General features: G+C 42.9%; 1 protein-coding gene across 4 annotated transcripts in view; it reads left to right on the forward strand.

Annotated features, from left to right (window-relative positions):
- Positions 1–22,636, forward strand: part of SV2B (synaptic vesicle glycoprotein 2B) — a 211,549-nt gene extending 188,913 nt beyond the window's left edge. For all 4 annotated transcript variants that reach the window (XM_045448723.1, XM_045448721.1, XM_045448724.1 and 1 more), the window contains 4 exons: positions 8,832–8,965; positions 12,550–12,750; positions 17,193–17,352; positions 19,642–22,636. In XM_045448723.1, coding sequence (XP_045304679.1) covers positions 8,832–8,965; positions 12,550–12,750; positions 17,193–17,352; positions 19,642–19,825 — 679 coding nt within the window. In that variant the 3' untranslated portion in view covers positions 19,826–22,636. The remainder of the gene's footprint in view (positions 1–8,831; positions 8,966–12,549; positions 12,751–17,192; positions 17,353–19,641) is intronic.
- The last annotated feature ends 330 nt before the right edge of the window (positions 22,637–22,966 follow it).

Genomic DNA, 22,966 nt, shown 5'->3' on the forward strand with positions numbered 1-22,966 from the left:
TAATATTTTTTCTCATATTCCTTTCTTTATGTCTTAGTTTCTTTTTCATATTTCTTGATATTTTTTAAAAAGTGAATGAATTTAATTAGGAATATTTCACTCCAATTTTGCTTCAGCAGCATCAACTTCTTATATCTATTTTATATTTTCCCGTAATATTTACTCTTCATCTCAAAATTATTTAGAAGTGTATTTAGAAGTGTCAAAATATAATTTATATATATTTATGTTTTGGCCAGATAACGCAATCTGTATGCCATAGGGCTTTCTTTTCTTAAAGTTCTGTTGTGAGGTGCATACACATTTGTATTGGTTTTGTCTTATTGGTGAATTGATGCCTTTATCATTATGTAATATACCCCTTATTCCCCGATAATATTCCTTGCTCTAAGTTTACTTTATCTGATATTATCTGAATCTCCAGGATTCTTCTGATTGGTATTTACTGTTTCCATTTTTTTCTTTTATTATGTTTTTAGAGTTAAGTAGGTTCCTTATAGATAGCATATGGTTCCACTTTTTCTATCATATCGTTAGCTGTTTTCTCTATTCTCTTTTTTTTACTGTTTTCTGCTCTGTTTTATATTATTTTCATAATTCTGTTTTACCTTCACTACCAGCTTATTATTTATTCCTCTTTTAAAAAAATTGAGTGGTTGCCTTGAGCTTACAATATATATCTTTCATTAATCACTATCTTCAAATAATATATTAACTTCACACGTCATGTGAGAGCTTTTCAATAGAACACTGTCATTTTCTGTCATGTTTTATGCTACTGTCATGCAGTTTACTTTTACATATGTTAGGGCACACAATATTTTGTGAGAGAGAGGGAGAGAGAGACGGAGGGAGAGAATGAGAACATGTGAACTGGGGAGCATACAGGGAGAGAGAGAGAGAGAGAGAGAGAGAGAGAGAGAGGGAGAGGGAGAGAGAGAGGGAGAGAGAGAGAGAGAGAGAGAGAGAGAGAGAGAGAATCCCAAGCAGGCTCCATGCTTTCAGCACAAAGCCTGATGCAGGGCTCAAAAACACGAACTGTGAGATCATGACCTGAGCTGAAATCAGGAGTCAGATGTTTAACCAACAGAGCCACCCAGGCACCCCCTATTTTTACATTAGACACTCAATTATCATTTATAGTGACTTAAAAAAGAAAAAAAGATGTTTTTTTATATATCCCTATAATTTAGCCATTTCTAGAGGTCTTCATTTCTTTATGAAGATCCAAGTTTCAAATGTAAGTTGATAATATTTGAGGTTCTATGAGTTTCTGCTTGAGGTTCTGTGAGTTTCTTGGAGTTGTGGTTTGGCCTGTTTCATTAATTTAGGAAAATTTTTAGCCATTATCTCTTCAAATAGGTCCTATGCCAAATTTTTTCTCTCTTTTCTTTCTGAAATTCCAATTGCACTTACATTAGATTGTTTGATAGTTTCCCCAAGTCTCTGAATTCTCTTTTCTGAGGTTTCCCCTTTATTTTTCTCTTTATGTTTTAGTTTTGGTAATTTCCCTTGAGTTATATACAAGCTATGTAATTCCTTCCTTGAATATGATGAGTCCCTGATGAGTCCATTAAGGGTATTCTTAATCTGTTGTACTGTTTTAAAAAAATTTCTAGCATTTCTATTTGATCCTTTCTAATAGTTTACCTCTTTGTGATAGAATTCTCCATCATGTATGCATGTTATCCACCTTTTCCGTTAGGGCTTTAATATGTTAATTCTGGTTATTTTAAATTAAATGATAATTCCAGCAATGATATTATATATATATATATATATATATATATATATATATATATATATTTGTTTTTATTTGTTTATTTATTTTGAGACAGACAGAGAATGTGCAAACAGTGGGGGCAGGGCGGAGGGGCAGAAGGAGAGGAGAGAATCTTCTTTTTTAAGTTTATTTATTTATTTTTTTGAGAGAGAGAGAGAGAGGGGGGTAGGGAGGGGCAGAGAGAGAGGGAGAGAGAGAGAATCCCAAGCAGGCTCCACACTATCAGCACAGAGCTGATGTGGGGCTCGAACTCATGAACCATGAGATCATGACCTGAGCTGAAACCAAGAGTTGGATGCTTAACTGACTGAGCCATCCAGGCACCCTGAAAGAGAATCTTAAGCAGGCTTCATGACCAGAATGAAGCCCAACGTGGGGCTCCCTCTCCCCACTGTGATACCATGACCTGAGCCAAAATCAAGAGTCACTTAACCAACTCAAACACCTAGGCACCACTTTATTTCTCTTTTTGTAATATTACTTTGTTTTGACATAATGTTTTGTTCTTGCCTCTTTGTGTATCTTGTAATTTTTGGTTGAAAGTCAGATATCTTATGTAGGACAGTAGAGACTTTTTAAATAAATGGGTACATCTCCTCTTTTGCTAGCATTTATGGGATATGGGAGTGTTGAGTTGATCTAATATTTGTGCTTGGTTTCAGTTTTTTGGGTAGCTATTATTACCTTAGAAATTTGTTTTGACTTCCTTTTTATTGGGGTATAATTTAGATACAGTAAAATTTGCCCTTTTTACAGTACAGTTCTGTGAGCTTGCCAAGTGCATATAGTCAATCCAAATGCAGAATAGATTCGTTACTCCCCAGATTTCCTCATGCCACTTTGCAGTCAATCCTTACTCTACCTCCAGTCCCTGGCAGCCAATGATCTCTTTGTCACATAAATGGAATTTTGTAATACGAAGCTTTTAATCCATTTTTTTTTTTTTTGCACTTAGCATTATGTACTTGAGCTCTATCCATGTCATTGCACATTTAGCAGTTTATTTTATGGAAGAGTACTAGTCCATGGTATGAATGTACTACTATATTTTCATCCATTTACCAGTTGAAGGAATTTTAGTCCTTTCCATATTTTAGTGTGTTTAAATTAATATTTTATTTAGGATGTTTATAACTTTATTTGTGTATGAAGTTGTTCTACTTTTTTCTCTTGCAAATTAATAATTGCTTTTATCTTTGTTATTTCTTTTTTTCCCCTATATTCTACTTTTTACTTAAAAAAATATCTTTGAGAGACAGAGAATGAGTAGGGGAAGAGCAGAGAGAGAGGGAGACACAGAATCCAAAGCAGGCTCCGGGCTCCAAGCTGTAAGAACAGAGTCTGACATGGGGCTTGAACTCATGAGCTGTGAGATCATGACCTGAGCCAAAGTCAGATGCTTAACTGACTGAGCCACCCAGGTGACTCTATAGTCTACTTAAAAAAAATGTTTATTTATTTACTTTTGAGAGGGAGGGGAGGGGCAAGACATACATAGACAGAGAATCCCAAGCAGGTTCCACACTGTCAGTGAAGAGCCCAATGTGGGGCTCAAACTCACAAACTGTGAGATCATGACCTGAGCTGAAATCAAGAGTCAGACACATAACTGACTGAGCCACCCAGGCAACACCCCTATATTCTACTTTTTAACAGTTTATTTATTTATTCTGAGGGGGAGAGAGAGAGAGAGAGACCATGTGATTGGGGGAGGGGCAGAGAGAGAGGGGGAGAGAGAATCCTAAGCAAGCTCCAGCTGTCAGCACAGAGTCCAGCGTCTTACGACGCTCAGTCTTACGAACTGTGAGATCATGACCTGAGCCACGATCAAGAGTTGGGAGCTGAACCGACGGAGTCACCCAGGTGCCCCCCTATATGCTACTTTTGTCATTCTGTTTAAGATTTTATTCCCAAATGCTATACACATGCTAGGATCTTTGTAAAAGAGACAGGATGAGTTCTTGGCGATTTCAGCACTTGGTTGGCCTTGAGTGTGAAAGAGGTGGAAGCAAGGAGATTGGGTTTATTGGCAGATTCCCTGAGGCATAAGTATGTGTTTTTAGAGACTATTTGGTTGACATTGGCACTGGTATTTCCTTCCATAAGTATCTTCCTATTCTCCGTGAAAGCGTATTTTCATAATGTGGAGAAGTAAGATGACCATATCCTAGGCCATATCTTTCATTTCCTCTCAGGCAACACACAGTTAAGGCCCTTCTCATTTATAGAACCATATGGAGCTGGGAAGAAACACCTCCTCCATACCCCTGTTTTAAAGATTTTTAAATGCAAGCTTAGAGAGGAGAAAAGACTTGCCTGAGACCTCTTGGTGATTAAGCTCTGAAAGTTGGGACCCTACTCTTCATTTTCTGGAGAATGGTGTCAGAGGTGGGGAAAAAGCCTGATGACTACATTTGGGGAATTTGGGAAATTATATAGAGAGTTCAGGCAACATTTTCAGTTTCCTCCATTCTTTAAGCAAACTAGATCCAAGCATATATTTTCTGAAGCCAACGATTCCCTTGTTTACACTCTGCTTTACATCAGATTAGGACCTGACATGAGGTAATGTGTGAGAGACTAGAATTCCAGTTCCTTTCTTGGCCATTCTGTTTCATTTTACTGTACCTGGAAGGCTTATGATATAATAGGGTGTATGTGCAGAAGCTTTGGAGAACTGTGCCCGTTGTTTATATTCTCCCTGAAATATTCTCCCTGAAAAGTGCTCCCTTTGAAATATCTTATGACATACCTCTATCTTGATCATTATCACACTAAATTTTAATGATTAGTTTCCTTGTTTATCCCTTTAATTAGACTGAGTTTCTTGAGGATGCCATTGGGTAAAACACATGACTAAATTGATACAATTTTGGGCACAGTTTAGATCCTTTGGTAGACTAACCATTGACATAAAGTGTTTGTAGTAATAATTCTGCCATGGACTCTGGATTGCCAACGGATCCTGTTTTCTTACAGGACAAGTTCCATAAGATACTCGCGCAAACTTTCCTTTCAGCCTTTTAACTCTCCTGTGTGAAGAATCTTGGACCAGTTCAGTATATAAATTAGAGATAGGGGATGATTTATATAAAGACTCATAAAATATGCCATGGCCCTTTCTCCTTTTATCTCTTTCTTTATAACTTTGGCTTTTTATAACTCACTTGGAGATACATTTTAAGGTCTGCTTGCGTCAGGCCCATTATGATTTATGGCTCTGCTCCCTCACCCACCCTCACCAGAACATTAAAATATATCTGAAGGCCACATCAGCAGCCTATTACTATATTAAAGAGAAGGATATATTAAGAAAGGCAAAAACCTGAGACAGGCTCCAGGAATAGCTTTCCTGAGTAAACATATCCAGCATACGAATCACATTAATTTTGAAATCAAAGGCATCTTCCTGTAACAAAAGGCTTACCGATTCATTTCTCCGTGGAAACCTGAAGAGTTCAGTGATAGCCTTTGGAGGCCCCTGTTTCAAAGTCTGTAGCACATCTGACCCTATGAAACATTGTACAAAGTAATTTGGCCTCTGCCTCTGGTGATTCTGGTTCAAGTGGTCTAGGCATATAGGAGACAGCATCCTTCACAGCAGTCTTCTGTTGTGTTCTGTTGCAAGAGGTCCGGGGACCTCTCTTTGAGAAGCACACGCTCAGGCCTTCTTACTGGGTGGGGGTTGTTTTGCTGAAGCTAGCGACAGGTGAATCTAGATTAGGGCTGTTAGCAAAATACAATATAGCGTGAAGGAAAAGGGGGACTGGTCATCATATGTGGTCATGGACTGAATTTTGTGGTGGCCCTGAAGGGGAACAATGAGTCTCAGCAGCCTGTGCTACCTCTGTCACTGTGATTCCCACTGTATTGTGTGTTGTCTGTTTGCTTGGCTTGTTCTCCAATTAGACTTGAAGGCAGGGACCATGTCTTTCCTCTCTGTATTCGTAGCACCTAATATCATGCTAAGTTGAGTTTTGCTGAAGACTGAGTGTATAAATACATGAATAGACAAATGAACAAATGGGTTGTAATTCTCCACAAATCACATCCAAGGCTTCTAGCTTACAGGTTTGACCTAGCTTGGGAAAGGCCCAGCAGAAGAAGAAGTTAGTTCATATATGTCAGTCCACGTTTTTTGTTTAAAAAAAAATTTTTTTTAACGTTTATTTATTTTTGAGACAGAGACAGCATGAATGGGGGAGGGTCAGAGAGAGAGGGAGACACAGAATCTGAAACAGGCTCCAGGTTCTGAGCCGTCAGCACAGAGCCTGACACGGGGCTCGAACTCACGGACCGTGAGATCGTGACCTGAGCCGAAGTCGGATGCTTAACCGACTGAGCCACCCAGGCGCCCCTGGTCCACGTTTTAGGATGTAAGATAGTTTTTTCCTAGTAAGGAGTTGGACTAGAGCAGTACTTCCAAATGTGGCTGCATCTCAGAGTCACGTAGATGCTTCCCCCTTATTAGCTGTTTCGTTTTTAAGTGTCAAGTGTATACATGTGTGGTATAAAGGAAGGATTGACATTATCTCATTCCTGACCCCCATTGCACCTCCCTAGGGCCAACCACACCTACCAGTTTCTTGTGCAACTTTTTGGATATATTCTATGCGTCAGAGGTGATGTACCATATCTTTCCTTACGGGAATGCTCACGTGCTAGAGACACTATATTGCACTTGATTTTTTTTTTTTCAGTTAACAATATACCTTGAAGATTATTCCATATTAAGACATTCAGATCTACCTAATAACTGTAACAGTCACATGTGATTCCACTGTGTGGTATCTATCTGTTTATCTGTCTACCTACCTACCTACATACCCATCATCCTTCTAGTAAATTCTTATAAGAAATGTTATGGGGCTCCTGGGTGGCTCAGTCTGTTAAGCGTCCGACTGCAGCTCATGTCATGATCTCACAGTTTGTGGGTTTGAGCCCCGCATCGAGCTCTGTGCTGACAGCTCAGAGCCTGGAGCCTGCTTCAGATTCTGTGTCTCCCTCTCTGCCCCTTCCCTGCTCATGCTCCGTGTCTCAAAAGTAAATAAATGTTAAAAACAATTTTTTTAAAAAAAGAAATGTTGCAGGGTGGCTGGGTGGCTCAGTCGCTTAAGCGTCTGACTGTTGATTTTGGCTGAGGTCATGATCTCATGGTTGTGAGATTGAGCCCCAAGTTGGGCTCCACAATGAGCATGCAGCCTGATTAAGAGTTTCTCTCTCCCTCTGCCCCTCCCCCGACTCATGCTCATGTTCTCTCTCTGTCTCTCTCTCTCTCTCTCTCTCTCTCAAAAAGAAAAAAAAGAGATGTTGCAGTGAGCATCAGTGAATGCTTCTCTTTGAATGTATGAGCAGGTATAGGTAGGATAAATTATTTCTCTTTCTTTCTTTCTTTCTCTCATTTTAATTTATTGTCAAGTTAGTTAACGTATAGTGTATACAGTGGGCTCTTGGTTTTGGGGGTAGATTCCAGTGATTCATCACCTAAATACAACACCCAGTGCTCATCCCAACAAGTGCCCTCCTCAATGCCCATCACCCATTCTCCCCTCACCCCTGCCCACCCCCCCATCAACCCTCAGTTTGTTCTCTGCATTCAAGAGTCTCTTATGGTATTATGCCAAGTGAAATAAGTCAGTCAGGGAAAGACAGATGTCATATGTTTTCACCCATATGTGGAACTTGAGAAACTTAATGGAGGACCATTGAGGGAAGGGAAGGGGAAAAACTAGTTTCAAACGGAGAGGGAGGCAAACCGTAGGATAAATTCTTCAAGGTGGGATTTCTAGGTCAAAGCGATTACACACTTAAAATTTTGCAAAACTGCTCCCCAAGGAGGCTACACCAATTATATTCTACCAACCGTGTGAATGAGAGTGCCTGTCCCTCCAGATCTTGGTTGGGGAAATCTTTAAAATGAAGACGCTCAGTTCCTCCCAAATCTATTGCTTCCAAACCTACTAAGACCAGCTGAGGGAACTGCATGTTCTTAAAGCTCCGCTTAGAGTGACATTTTATCAATATTTTCATTTCACACTATCCCACATGTCAATGAGTCTGATGCATAAGATCCGTGACCGTATTGGGAATCACCAGGTGCTGTAGAAGATCCTGTATCTACCGGGTGTAGGCACCAGCTTCCTCACTCCTGCTGCCCTCCCGCCTTTATAAACACCAGCTAAGGAACAGGGACTAGTCTAGGTCAAAAATAATGTTTTAGTCCTTTTTAAAAAAAGTTCTAAATGTTTCTTTATTTAGAATAACATTAGTCAAGTAAAAAAAAACCTACCAGGACAAACCAGGAGAAGGGAGAGGGAGAGACCGTAGTAAAAAGGAAAAGCTTTATATTATTTTAGTACATTTAAAGGCATTTTTTTCTTACTTTCTGAACATAGGGCCAGCATTTTCATTTTACTCTGGACCCCACAAATTATGTAACCAGCCATTGTTAACAAGCCTTCCAGTGATTCTGATACACGGGCAGGATTGAGAGCCACTGAAGCAAGTGATCTTTTTTTTTTTTTAATCTTAATTTTATTTAATTAAAAAAAATTTAATGTTTATTTTTGAGAGAGACAGATGCGAGTGGGGGAATGGCAGAGGGAGACACAGAATCTAAAGCAAGCTCCAGGCTCCTAGCTGTCAGCACAGAGCCTGATGCGGGGCTCTAACTCAGGAATGGTGAGATCATGACCTGAGCTGAAGCCGGTCACTTAACTGACACTCAACCTACTGAGCCACCCAGGTGCCCCAGATGATCTTTAAAAAAAATTATTATTATTTAAATTCAAGTTAGTTAACATACAATGTAGTCTTGGTTTCAGGAGTAGAACCCAGTGATTCTCCTACATATAAGATCCGTATGCTGAAAAGTACAGAAAGCTTATGAAATAAATTGAAGAAGACACAAAGAAATGGAAAAACACTCCATGTTTCAGCACCTTTGGTTTGAAGTTCTCCATTTTCTGCCTTTCTGTGCTTTTGATTTTGGTCTCAAGTCTTCTTTCTGCCTGGTTGAATCACTCAGGGGCTAATGTCTTTCCCACAGGTTCACAAAGATGTACTTTAAACACGTACTCTTTGAGGACACATTCTTTGATGAGTGCTATTTTCAAGATGTTACATCTACTGATACCTATTTCAAAAACTGCACCATTGAATCAACCACCTTCTACAACACAGGTAAGGACATGGGTGGTGTGGGTACGCTGGGTCAAGGGTCTTGGACTAGTCTTATCTAAGACACAATAGTCTCAGTCATAAGCTTTAGGGGTCGGTAGCAAGGTATTTACAGATGTGACTACTGAGTCTCACTCAGGTTGGAAAAATGGGTTCTCACCCTAGGTATGGCATGGATTAGTTGCACAGTCTTTGCCGATGCATTTATTTTGTCTGCATGTTTTATTGCATGTGAAGCGAGAAACAAAAGTTTGGGTGAGCGCTCTAGTCTCGAGGAGACTGATGATATGTGCTACAGGTCCTCAGCAGGAACAAAATATAACACAGATGAGGGGTGCGTGGGTGGCTCAGTCGGTTGAGTGTCCTGCTCTTGATTTCGGCTCAGGTCATGATCTCACAGTTCATGAAATTAAGCCCTTTACATTCTGACAGCCTGCTTGGGATTCTCTCTCTCCCTCTCTCTCTGCCCCCTCCCCCTGCTCACACATGCTCTCTCTCTCTCTCTCTCTCTCTCTCTCTCAAAATGAATGGATAAAGAAGATGTGATATGTACAGACACACACACACACACACACACACACACACACACGCACAGTGGAATATTACTTGGTGATGAAAAAGAATGAAATCTTGCCATTTGCAACAACATGGATGGAACTGGAAGGTATTATGCTAAGTGAAATAAGTCAGTCAGAAAAAGACAGATATCATATGTTTTCACTCATTTGTGGAATTTGAGAAACTTAACAGGTGATCATAGGGAAAGGGAAGGAAAAATAAGATAAAAAGAGAGGGAAGCAAACCACAAGAGATTCTTAAATACAGAGAACAAACTGAGGGTTCATGGGGGCGGGAGGCTTGAGGGGTGGGGAAAATGGGTGTTGGGCATTGAGGAGGGCACTTGTTAGGATGAGCATTGGTGTTGTATGTAAGTGATGAATCACGGGAACCTACTCCCAAAGCCAAGACTACACCATATATATCGCGTGTTAGCTAACTTGACAATGAAATATTTTAAAAAATGTAATTTTACTTGATTCTTTTACTTTTTTAATGTGCCTACTAGAACATTTAAATTTATGTAAGTTGTTCACATCATATTACTATTGAACCGTGCTAACAAATACAGTTGTAATTACATATATGAGAAATTATACATGTGTAAAGAACATCTGGAATTGTCTTTAATATTAACTGACAGAGGCTTTGTTAAATAAAACAAGATACATCAAAAAATAATTAAAAAAAATAAATAAACAACATTAAAAAATAAGGCACAGATGAAAACCCAGGGTTCCAAGAAGGCTGCATTTTACGTACACGGGGTGCTCTTGAAGACCTCGCAGAATTTGAATCTTGCAAAATTCAAGAGTCATGTTCTCACAATAATGAAGGAAAAGGAAAAATTGTATGTTTTCAAGGTCTGTGCATGAAGTGAGATGATAAGAGTATTTTAAAATCGCACCATTTCGGATTTCCGTGATTAAAAAAAAGTTCACAAAATCCCACCAGGCCACCTCTCCTTGTTACTTTTACTACATCATACGTTAACATACCAGGTCAAGTTGGGATGTAGGGAAACTACCTGAGTTTTACCAGGGGCTCCACCTACATTGTCTCCAGTGAGAAATGCACGATTATTCCCATCTTATAGCCGAGGAAACCCATGATTACGCATCTTGCCCAAGGCCACAGGGAGCTTGGATTTATTCCTTAGTTGTTTGGCTCTGAAGTCTGTCATCTTGTCACTGAACTCCATGCATCATGCCATATCAGTGCGTTCTCCCTGGCATCAGCACCAGGGTTTATGCAAGAACATCTTTTTCTTCTATCAGGTCAGCCTCAAAAGGTTCAATGTCTGGCCTCCAAATATCCCTCAGTCTCTAAATAATCCATTATGAGATTTACCTTCCTAAATTATTTTTTTTAGCCTGAACTTAAAAAAAATGAGAGCTATACATTTCCTATTTGTCATTAAAACCTGACGAATCTTTTAGTTTCTTCTTTAAAGAAGAAAGTTTTTTAAGTTTATTTATTTGTTTTGAGAGAAAGAGAGACAGAGAGAGAGAGAGAGAGAGAGAGAGAGAGAGAGAGAGAGCATGAGCACAATCAGGGGAGCAGCAGAGAGAGAGAGGGAAAGAGAGAGAATCCCAAGCAGGCTCCGCCCTGTCAGCACAGCACCCAATGCGGGGCTCGAGCTCACGAACCGTGAGATCATGACCTGAGTTGAAACCAAGAGTTGGACACTTAACCAATTGAACCACAATGTGCCGCTCTTCTTTCAAGCTTTAATGTTGCCTCCTTGTTTGCATACTCTTACATGGGGATTTCTGAGAACACCTGTAGTCATGAAATGTCAGTGGGCTGGGAAGTGATGGAGATAATCAGGTGTAATTTTCTAATTTTGTAGGAGGGAGTTTGGGAAGGTTAAAGAGGGTCAACAGCAGAGCCGGTTCCCGAAAGCCAGGTTTCCTGAGAGCCCACGTAGGCGATCTTTCTGCAAGAACAGTTGGTGGTAGAAGGTGCTGGAAGACTTGGGAACTAGTTTTAAAGCAAATGGTTTATACTTTTTAAAGACTTTATGTTTTTGGACATGATTTAGGTTTACAATGAAATTGGAAAGAAGGTACAGAGATTTCCATGTAACTCCTGCCCCACCCCCTTCCCTGATTATCAACATCCCCCTACTAGAGGGGTGCATTTGTTACCATTGATGAACCTGTACTGGTATATCAGGATCATCTCAAGTCCAGAGTTGACGGTAGGGATCACTCTTGGTGTTGAGCATTCTATGGGCTTGGACAAATGGATGATGGCGTATATTCATCATTACATGCCATATAGAGTATTTTTACTGCCCTAAAAATCCTCTGTGCTCTCCATATTCACCACCCCCTGCTTCCCATCCTGGACACCACTGAGCAGATGGTTTTTCTTTTGAAGAATGTTCAGGTTTCTGCGTGGGCTCTGGACCTAATTCTCTCTCTTTTCAAAAAATTTTTTAATGTTTACTTATTTTTGAGAGAGAGAGAGAGAGAGAGAGAAGACGAGCTGGGGAGGGGCAGAGAGAGGGGGGAGGGAGGAAGGGAGGGAGACACAGGATCCGAAGCAGCCTCCAGGCTCTGAGCTGTCAGCACAGAGCCTGTCATGGGGCTTGAACTCACGGACCATGAGATCATGACCTGAGCCAAAGTCGGATACTTAACCAACTGAGCCACCCAGGCGTCCCTGGACGGAATACTCTTGTCTTCTGCTTCCTATAAGCTGGTAGCCTTGGACCTTGGTGTCATCTCATTGATAGAAACAGGCTGTTCTGTAGCCTGAGAGATGACATATTCAGGCATGTCTCTCAGTGAGTGTTCCTTACATTTTCCTTATAGGAAGTTGAAGCCATCCTTACATTTTTAGAGTTTCCTCTCTTCATTCATACCTGGCCACATGTCACCTTGACTTTGAGACTGTCTGATTGCCAGAGGCTTGTGGCAGTCTGCCCATGGAAGGGGCGTGACTTCATCCCTTCCTCTGCCCCATCTCTCCCCAGCCCCCTGTCCACTTGCCACGAACCAAAGGTTTCCTTCTCTCCCCAGACCTCTACGAGCATAAGTTCATCAACTGCCGGTTTATCAACAGCACCTTTCTGAAGCAGAAAGAAGGCTGCCACATGGACTTTGAGCAAGATAATGACTTCCTGATTTACCTCGTCAGTTTCCTTGGCAGTCTGTCTGTGTTGCCTGGGAACATCATTTCTGCTCTGCTCATGGACAAAGTTGGAAGACTCAAGATGATCGGTGAGTAGTCAGGCATGCCGCCTCTCCTCCAGTAGGTAAGGGCGGTGGCTTTCAAGCATAATAAAGAAGCAGAGTTTTTTTCTTTTTCTTGAAGAAATCTCCCACCGGAAACCAAACAGATGAGACGGCATCTGCTGGTGTAGGAGCCAAGGGGGCAGGCATGTTTCCAAAACCCCAGGACTCCACGGAGGTAGTTTGAGACCCCCGGTCCAGGTCAGGGAGTCCTCTTTAATTTCCTGACTGAGTGATTCTTTGACAGTCATGGTATTAGCACTTCAGTAAGGATATTAAATATATCCGCTCTACCCACTGTGTATGATTATTGTCAGAAAAATATACAAAGTGCTCTTAGATGAACATCGATTCATTTGCAGGCTTTAAAATAAATTGCATTACTTATTATTATTTAGTAGTGTTAACACTTGGGCTTTGGAGATGGACAGAATTGTGTTGGAGTCCTCCTGAGGCTTATTTGACTTTGGAAATGCTCCTTTATTTCTCCAGGCCTCAGTTTCCTTATCGGTAACTGTAACTGGCTGGCGCATCGTGTCGCCAGAGGATCTCACAGTGCTTGGTGCACACATGGTCCTTAAAAATGGTGGCAGCATTCACGTACTTTGCTTCACTGCTCCAGGATCCCCAGAAGTTTGCTACAGAAACAAGAACCAAAAAGTACACACCCAGGGCCAGGAAAAACATACATTAGAATATATACATTGTCAGCCCAGGGTGGGGACCAGAACAACACACGGATTCACATGTCGTGAAGGGTCTGCTCTAGGGTTGCAGCTGATCAGGAAAATTAATACCAGCTCCCTAGGAGTGGAGTTCAAAGGCAAAGAAAATAAGTCACGTAGTCATTTTGTCAGAGAAGAACAAATCAATCAGGTAGATCTTCGCAAGGGAATCTTTTCCTGATGTTGGGCTCATATTGAATATTGTTGTTACAGAGGAGCATAGATATTTGGAAGGGTAAGCACAAGACATGGCTGTGATTTCAGCTTTTTTTTTTTTAAGTTTATCTATTTTGAGAGAGACAGAGACAGCAGGAGTTGGGGAGGGACAGAGAGAGACAGAGAGAGAGAGAGAGAGAATCCCAAGCAGGCTCTGCACTGTCAGCTCAGAGCCCGATGTCAGTTGAACTCATGAACCATGAGATCATGGCCTGAGCCCAAACTGAGAGTTAGACGCTTGACCGACTGAGGCCCCCCCCCCCCCCCCCCCGCGCCCCAGCACGAGTTCAGCTTTTTAAGTGTGTGGTGAGGATAGGGTCATCTCTAGGCATGGAAGATTGAGCTGTCTCCTGTGTACTGGTTAGACCCGAGTCCCCTGAGGGAAGGACAGTGTTTTCTAACTCCGGCAATGCCCAAGCTTTTCTGAGGAAGGGGCTACACCATGCATAAGACCAGTGGCTGGGAGTCAGGTGACCATCTTGGCCAACATTCTCTTTATGAGTCTGCACACCTTCCTTTCCTTCTGCGAGCTTATATTACACAGTTGTTAAAGTACTACCTCTGTTTGCTCCAATGAGATAAGGCACGTGAGCATAGGCATGTGACATTTCTGCCCTTCTGCCACTGGCCTCTTGAGTCCCAGGCTGAATAGTGAATCCTGAGGTTGAGGCCTGGGGTAGCCCGGGATGTCTTTGGGAAGGCAGGGCCTGTGAGGAATGGGGTGGGTGCCCATGTGCAGGGGCGTGGCTCACTGCCCAGAGCAGGCACATGTTCCCCAATGGAGACAGCGGGAAGGTTGGGCCCCGGGGAGAAGGCAGGACAGCGAGAGAGCAGACATCCCCTTCACCGCTACTGAAGCTCTCCTTAGCACTGTGAATGTACCCCAGATCAAAACTGATTTCTGGCATGCTCCCCAAATTGGATAACTGGAACTAATATTTCTCATTCTTTATGTTCTACACGTTTTTTTAAAAAAAAAATTATTTATTTAAAAAAATTTTATTAAAAGTTTATTTATTTTTGAGAGATAAAAAAAGAGAGGGTGCAAACAGGGGAGGGGCAGAGAGAAAAAGGGAGACACAGAATTCGAGTCAGACTCCAGGCTCTGAGCTGTCAGCACAGAGCCCGGTGCAGGACTTGAACCCATGAACCATGAGATCATGACCTGGGTGGAAGTCAGGTGCTTCACCAACCGAGCCACCCAGGCTCCCCTATGTTCTACTCTCTTATTAGCATCTGTATTTTGTTTCTCTGGTTCTGTTGAGAGCTCAGACCGTTCTTTCTTTGATCTTTAGTAGAAAGCCTGGCATGCCGTGGACCAACTGTGATATTATCAGTGCGCAGCAGTAGATGCTCAATAAATGTCTCAATGGCATGTGGGTGACCTGTTTTGAAATAGCCTTTCCATGAAAGGAAATGGCTATTTCCTCAAATTCCCTGCAGAATCTGCGAGGGCAGAGTTTGTCCTGTTTGCGATGCTGTGCTGTTTCCTGGGCTGAACTAGCGTCTTGTTAACAAGGGTAGAAGTTTTCCTGATGAGACCGTTAGTCCTCGTGTATTCATTCAATAAGCAATAATTTATGCGGCACATACTCTGCCAGGCTGTGCGGTAGACAATGAGAACACGGCGGTAATTGAGACAGACACTGTCCTTATGCTCACAGAGCAAATGATCTATCGGGAGAGAGAGACAGAAACTAGAAAGTTCATTTAACGAACACTTACGAAACACGTATTATAGGTCAGGCTTTGTGCCAAGCATTTTGTTAATATTAACATATTTAACACTCGAAATAAACCTGTGAGGTAGGTACTGTGTTTGCCCACACTTTACAGATGGGGAAAGTGAGGCAGCACAGAGAGGTTATGAGACTTGCTCAGTGTCATGCAGGGGAAGCAGGGATTTGAACTCAGGCCTCTCAGTCACAAGTGAAATGAATTAACCAAGGATCTATAGCGGGCCACAGGGATCTACGGTAGGATTACCTAACATAGATGAGAGGCCAGTTCCTCAACTATCACTTGATTCATTTGACGGTCATATTTTGTATTCAACAAACAGCTGTCAACATTTATTGTAAGCCAGGTGCCATGGCTGGCCACTTTGAGGGAGGCATGCGTTTAGATGATAGGGTTCTCAAGTAGATGTTTGTCTCCTTCCTCGCTGTTTGGAAAGAGATTACAAGGTGACCTGCTCACAGCCCTACCCCTTCCCAGAATCAGCAGAACCCAGGCGATGCTTACCATGTCCCCGCTCATCAGCAGGGTTTGGCCTCAATCTTCGCAGCTCCAGGTCTGAGTGTGAGATTCCAGGCAGAGGCCCCCCAGGAGGCACTTGTTGGTGAGACCAGGCCCCCAGCATGGCTTCTTGGCAACTGGAGGACCTGTCTTTCCCACCCCCACCTCCCCCCCACCCCCGGTTGCCTGGTGGGGCGCCCTGGCCTGTTTCCCAGCTGGTAATTTGCAAGAGGCTTTCTTTCTTTCTGCTAACCATTCTCACCGCATTTCCAGCCAGACCCCTGGTCTATGCTGTGCGTCCACTCCACACTTCCCAAGCTCTTCTGGGCCGGGCTGGGTGGGTTGGATTTGGGCAGCGTTTGACACAGCCTTCTTTCAGTGGGACCTCTTATCATTAGCTGGATCAGCCAGAGTGCTGGTGGGAAAAAGAAGCCACCCCAGAGAGTTCTAGTGAAGAGACTTGATTGATGGGATGTGACTTTTAGAGGGGTGGGCAGGGCTATGGGAACAAATAAGGCAGATGAGGCACCCAGATGCTAGCAGAAGTGGCAGCAGTTTCCGCCTCTAGGGTTACAGGGAAAAAAATAGCCCAGTGAGAACTGGAACCATGGAGGTGGAGGCTCCCGGAAGGAACCATAGTCCTGTGGGGGGGCTGCAGCCATCACCAAAACGGGGCTTATAAATGGGATGGGAATTGGGAAGAAATACTCCAACCCCTCTCCGCTCCCAGCTGACAAGGTATGCAGTCTCTGGGGGTAGCTTCTCAGGGCACAGGGCAGGGCTGAGAAGAGCAGGTCAGATATCTGGGCCGGAGATGGGAATAAATGAAGAATTAACAGCCGGCCTTTCAGGTTTTCTTCGGCAGCCCATTGATGGTTATGTTCTCAATAGCAGGTAAGCTCCACGAGGTGGTTTTGATACTCATGTATCTCAGGCACCCAGAACAATGACTGGGACGTAGATTTTCAACTAGGGCCCCCTCTGGCTCATCCCCAGTAATTCTGGGCTGGGCAGCACCACAGCATGAGGATTTCAAAATCCTTCTCGGGGGCTAACTCTGGTGACATGACCCAAGCAGAAGGCTCTGCTCCCATGACTGGAGCACCATGTTCGGGGGCTCAAGCTGTGCTTTCTCCGTGTAGAGCTAGACCTGTTGCACAGTTGCACCTGTGAAGGTGGGAGAAGGGGAAAGACAGGTGGGTGACAGTCTTGTCTTCATTTTTTTCTTCTGCCCTTGACCTCCCCCTGTAGGTGGCTCCATGCTGATCTCCGCGGTCTGCTGCTTCTTCCTGTTTTTCGGCAACAGCGAGTCTGAGATGATTGGCTGGCAATGCCTGTTCTGTGGGACCAGCATTGCCGCCTGGAATGCCCTGGATGTGATCACGGTGGAACTATATCCTACCAACCAGAGGTCAGTTCTTCCCTGGGCTTCCCTCTGGGAGCTGTTTGGACTTCTGTGGCCAGAGGTCTACCCGTTCCAAGATCCTCCGTCGCTGCCATCTTGGTCTTCCCGGTGTTTCGTGAGCAAAGCATCTCTTAAGCTGTTGAGTTTCTCCTGTAGGGGGGCCAGCAGAGGCATGGAGATGAGCAGGCTAAAGCCTGATAGGGTGGGGTGGGTGGCTAGATACAAAGGACAGGTGCGAACCATGTTCAGGAGAGAGGAATGAGGGTGACACTGTATGTGTCATGCAATCCAAAGAGAGGTGAGAATAGGCCTCTGTTGGGAGATATGGGACAAAGTTGAGGAACTAGATAAACAAAAGGTAGATGAGAAGTAAGGGAAGATAAAGGTAGGGATGAGGCATGATGGTCTAGGGCATGTGCAGAGAACGTGGTAGGGAAGCCCAGCATTTACTTTTATTTTGTGCAAGCCATATGAGAAGAGTCCTAGTTTAAAGGTGTAGGGTCAAGGCCATTATGTAGCAGTTATTTCTCGTTATGGAGAAGGAGTTGTGAGTTTGAAGGGTAGCAGGTAAGTGGTCCTGTGGTCACAAAGGAGTGTGAAGAGGGGGAGCCAAACCATAAGAGACTCTTAAAAACTGAGAATAAACTGAGGGTTGATGGGGGGTGGGAGGGAGGGGGAGGGTAGGTGATGGGCATTGAGGAGGGCACCTGGGGGGATGAGCACTGGGTGTTGGATGGAAACCAATGTGACAATAAATTTCATATTAAAAAAAAAAAAGGAGTGTGAAGTGATATGGAAGGCAGGTGAGTGAAATTCTGCAAAATGTCTTAGTGATATTCTCCAGATGGGTGACAGAAGTGTTGGAATATGGATAGCATCCCATATTTGGAGTCCCCCTCCCCTGAACCAAAGAGCTTTCTAAGCTTTACAAAAAATAAGAGGAGGAAAAATTATCATTATATCAACAGTATATGATTTTACATCTGTGAAACTCAAGACAATTAACTAAAGAGACTGCTATAAACAATAAAATAATTTGATAAGTTGGTCAATAATAAAAGTAACTTAGCTGCATATGGAATTTACAAATATATCACCAAATTCAAAAACAAAATTGAATTCCATTTAATAATAGAAGAAATCATAAAATATCTAGGAATCAATTTGTTAAGAAAAGTGAAACACTTAGGTTTCACCACCAACCAGAGGTCAGTTCTTCCCTGGGCTGTATGTGGAAAAAACCACACAGCTTTACTGAGAGATAGAACAGGAGACTTACATATATGTTAAGATACACCTTATGAAATTCTAAGTAGATTTAATCTTACAAATCTTTCAAATCTTCAGGGGGCACCTGGCTGGCTCTGTCAGTGGAACCCACAGCTCTTGATCACAGGGTCTTGAGTTTGAGCCCCACGTTGAGGGTAGAGATTACGAAATAAATAAATAAATAAATAAATGAACTTAAATATATAATAGTTACCCCTCAGAAGTGTGACTGAGGGATAATAATTAGGATTAGGCTTTGCCATGGGTGACAGAAATCTCAAAAAAATGCAGCCTTAGGAAGACAGACATTTCCTTTTTCTCTCCTGTAGAAGTCCAGAACAGGCACTGCAGGCTCTTTTTAGCCCTTTCATGAGCTCTGCCAGGGGTCCAAGAGAAGACCATCTCCATTCCAGGAAGTGGGAAGGGAGGAAGGAAGAGAAATGCAAGGGAAGAGAGCAAAAAGTACCACTCACGACACCTCTTAAGGAAATTTCTCGGGAGCTGCCACTTGCACCTACATCCCATTGGCTAAAACTTAGTCACATGGCCAGACTCTGCAGCAAGGGAGTCTGGGAAATGTAGTCTATATTTGGAGAAATGCTATTTAGGGACACCCAGCAGTGTCTGCCACAAGAGGGTCCGGGTGTTACTAAGGAGGAACGCTGATCCTTTCTGCCTCATTCTCTCCGTTTGTTTCAGTGTTTCACGGTTTGCATGTACTACCTGTGACAATTTCAAAAAGAGATAACATTAGAAAAGAGAAAGAAGTTTTAAGGAAACACTGCAGGATGTGAATAGTGGTGATCGCCTTTTAGTGGTGGAGTTATATAAGTTTGCATCTTTATGTTATTCTGTATTTCCACGTTTGATTTAAATGAGAATGCTTCCTGTTTAGGAAAAAATTTCCCTTCCACACCTTCACTATACCTTCTCTCACAACAAGGAAAAGAAAGGACCCATGGTCCTGCTCATCTAAGGAAGTCTGGTTTGACTTTCACGATGACTTGCTTTCTTCTTCTTTTACAGGGCCACGGCCTTTGGCATCCTCAATGGATTATGCAAATTTGGAGCCATCCTGGGAAACACCATCTTTGCTTCTTTTGTTGGGATAACCATAGTGGTCCCCATCCTTCTGGCTGCTGCCTCTCTTGTCGGGGGTGGCCTGATCGCTCTTCGACTGCCAGAGACCCGAGAACAGGTCCTGATGTGAACGCCCTCTGGGGAAAGAAAATGTTGGAAGAATCTTATCCAGGAACCTTCGATGCGCCCACGCTTCCTGTCTGTCACTGTCCAGAGGACACTGTCTGGCGAACTCAGGAGGAGAAGTCGATTTTGAGACTCCTAGTTTAGGATCCATTTCAGCTGTCAATATGCTTGTAACTCAGGTGACTGATTTGGGGGTGTCCTGAATCACCTTTACAATCCCAGAGCTGTGTTCTTGGCTTCAGGTCTCCCCGGCCCAGAGCAGGGGAAGAGGGATAACACCTTCCAGAGGGTGCACACACTGACCAAGGAGTGTGTGTTCCCCAATGGGGAGGTGCGAGGACTTATTTGCATTTCAGAATGAATTTGAGGGTGAGAAACATTTAAGCTCCTCCTCCATAAAGTTCCTTGGAGCCCAATGACCTAGCAAACTGACTTGCCAGGAAATTAGAGTCATATAAATAGTGGGCTTGAAAAACAGGATACTTATATTTTTGCACTGAAAAGTGTCACCGGTCATATGTTCCATTTGAAAATTGGCACAATAGCATTGAAGATACTCTAATATAGAAAACCAAATATTTGAGCAATATCTATAGAAATCTACTCACCTCCCACCAGGTGTCCTAAGTTTCCCATGATGATCAAATGGTAAATTTAAGGATGCTATTTATTCCTGCTTCGATCTATTCAAAGAGACTTAGGTATCCTGTAAACTAACTTTGTACATAACTATATTCGGATTTAATTTGCGGAAGTGGTATCTGCAGATATTTGCCAGAATTTTAGCCATATTTTGGGAGGAGTTGGTGTTTGAGGTCCCAGGAAATTGGGTCTGATTGAGTGAAATGCAAGCACAGTATCTTATAGCCATTTAACTTGCTGTCAGGAGGATGCACTCGGCAAACTCACGTTGTACAGTTCATTTAACCCAGGCGCTGTTCTTTGTGTAGGTGGAGTAGATACTTTTCTCTCTTACACAGATCACTTGTGAAACTCAAGTTCGCCAACGTGGGCCCCGGCATTTGACGTGGCTGCTCACCCGGAAACAGTGTGAGAAGGGGTTTCTGGCCCTCCCTTTGGAGACGAGAATAAAATGCAGCGGACAACAGGGGCGATTGAGGGAGGGAAGTGTAGCCACAGTTCTCCAAAGCGTAAATTCTTTCTGTTTCTTTCAACTGTAAAACACGATCCATGTTGGTTATCATGGCAGGAGAAATCTGTGCTACGTGTCCCGGTTCAGGACTTTTGAAACAGATGTCACTGACATGGGAATTAGGGAATGTAGTGGATGTCAAAGATGTTTCCCTTCCGTGTTCCAACAGAACTCTTTCCTGAGACCCGTTTGGAGCATGAACCGGGGTGGGGAACCTAGGAAAATACTGCTTTGGACAAAGATCAGCAATAGACTGAAGTCTTGACAACACAGGAAAGGAACGTTTCGGACACCAGAACTGTCTAGCATGGAAGGACGGTGAGCTATGAGCTCATGCCCCTGGGGGTGAACTGGCCGAGGCCAGGAGAGTATCAGTTTGCAAGAACTTGTTGTTTAAGTTGATTTCCAGTGTTCTCAGTGCTGCGAATGTCATATGTTCCCTACCAGAAATCTCCAAAAATTTAAACAGGATAATGATGACCGCATGGAGTGTTTTGTCAGATTTAGAGAAATGCTTGGGCCCCACGATAGCTTCAGGCCATCTTTCTGTTATTCTCTGGAGTAACAAACAGGTCAACTGAAGGAAAGAGTAAATATTATGAAACCTTTCTACCCTGGAACTGAGATCAGTTTTAATGGTTAAAATGTTTACTCTGCTTCTCTTGTCCCCTACCTCCTTCTTCACTATTCTTTTTTTCCTGCCCAGGGAAGGAAGACATCTTAACGCTGATTTGATACCCTGATTCCCCCAAATATATAAACATACTATTGTGGATTAACGTTTCTCTCAGTGTTTTACAAGAGCTACCTAACGTAAATGCTACATTGATAATGAGAAGCCCCATGTAACATAGCTGTAATATACTTTCCACTGTAAACTGGAGGTGGTCACATCCCTTGTAACATTATTCTTCAATGGGATACGATTTAATGAGCAGCTGCCGGTTAAGAAATTTAGAAAGCAGTTAGCGTCTGCATTTCTAGTGAAAATGGATCTTGCACATTTAACATCTGATTTGTTTTTAAGTGTTGAGGTGGCTGCCATTATTTGGGGGTCACTTCTGTATTACCTTTATGGCTCCTTCAACTGACCACCTAACCAACCAAGGGCAATTCCCGCCTCATCCATCACGTAAGCCTTTGTAAAGGGTGCAGCCATGCCCTGCAGCCTTTCCTCTTGAAGAATTGCCTGGCACTGGTACCCGGCCACTTCTCAAGTGCAGTCATTACTGCTGAGATAAATGCGTCTTTAAAAATAGTCTCTGTGGCAGGTCATTGGGGGTGGGGGGCAGGGATCATGCACAGCATATCTGGCCAGGCACTTCTTTTTCATTTTGCATTCCACCTGGAGAAACTACCGATGGCATCCTTGGAGAGTAGAAGGATGAAGCTCTCCTTCGTTGAGCGAAACTGTTCCCAGTTCATGATGTATTTTATGATGGTCATTTTGGGAGTAGTTACTTTTAACAGCCTCCACTGTGTTGTGTTATCTCCTGATGCTGATTTTTGACCTTCTGTTTTATTGGAAATAATTAGTGAAAGGGGTGTGCCTATTTGTCAAGTAGCACATGCACCCGAGGTCATAAATAACCACATCCCCAGGATTCCCCGTGACCTTGTATTAGCTCATTAAAAATAATAATAAAAATCATTGTAAACAAACCTTTAAGAAGTGAGACTAGAGGTTATTTCCAGACACTAAGGTTTCTTCTGGATTCCTAAATTGATGGGATCAGCTGGGGTTGGCACGCTGAGACTCATTTCCTTCAGCTTTCTTAATTTGTATAACGCAAAGGTCAAATGATGTGACCAAGGTGACATGTAGTGCTGGGAGTGGGCTACCAGGCCTATGGCAATGTTCTGTCTATAGTCCTGGAGTTATCTCTCAGTCATTGAATCTTTGAGGAATGGGACAGTGTGACAAACATTTACCCTCCATTCCTGGAGGCCATTCACCGAAAACTCATGTGATAAGTGGAAGGATCAGTATAT

The sequence above is a fragment of the Leopardus geoffroyi genome, chromosome B3, assembly GCF_018350155.1.
Source record: "Leopardus geoffroyi isolate Oge1 chromosome B3, O.geoffroyi_Oge1_pat1.0, whole genome shotgun sequence".
Taxonomy (NCBI): Eukaryota; Metazoa; Chordata; class Mammalia; order Carnivora; family Felidae; genus Leopardus; species Leopardus geoffroyi.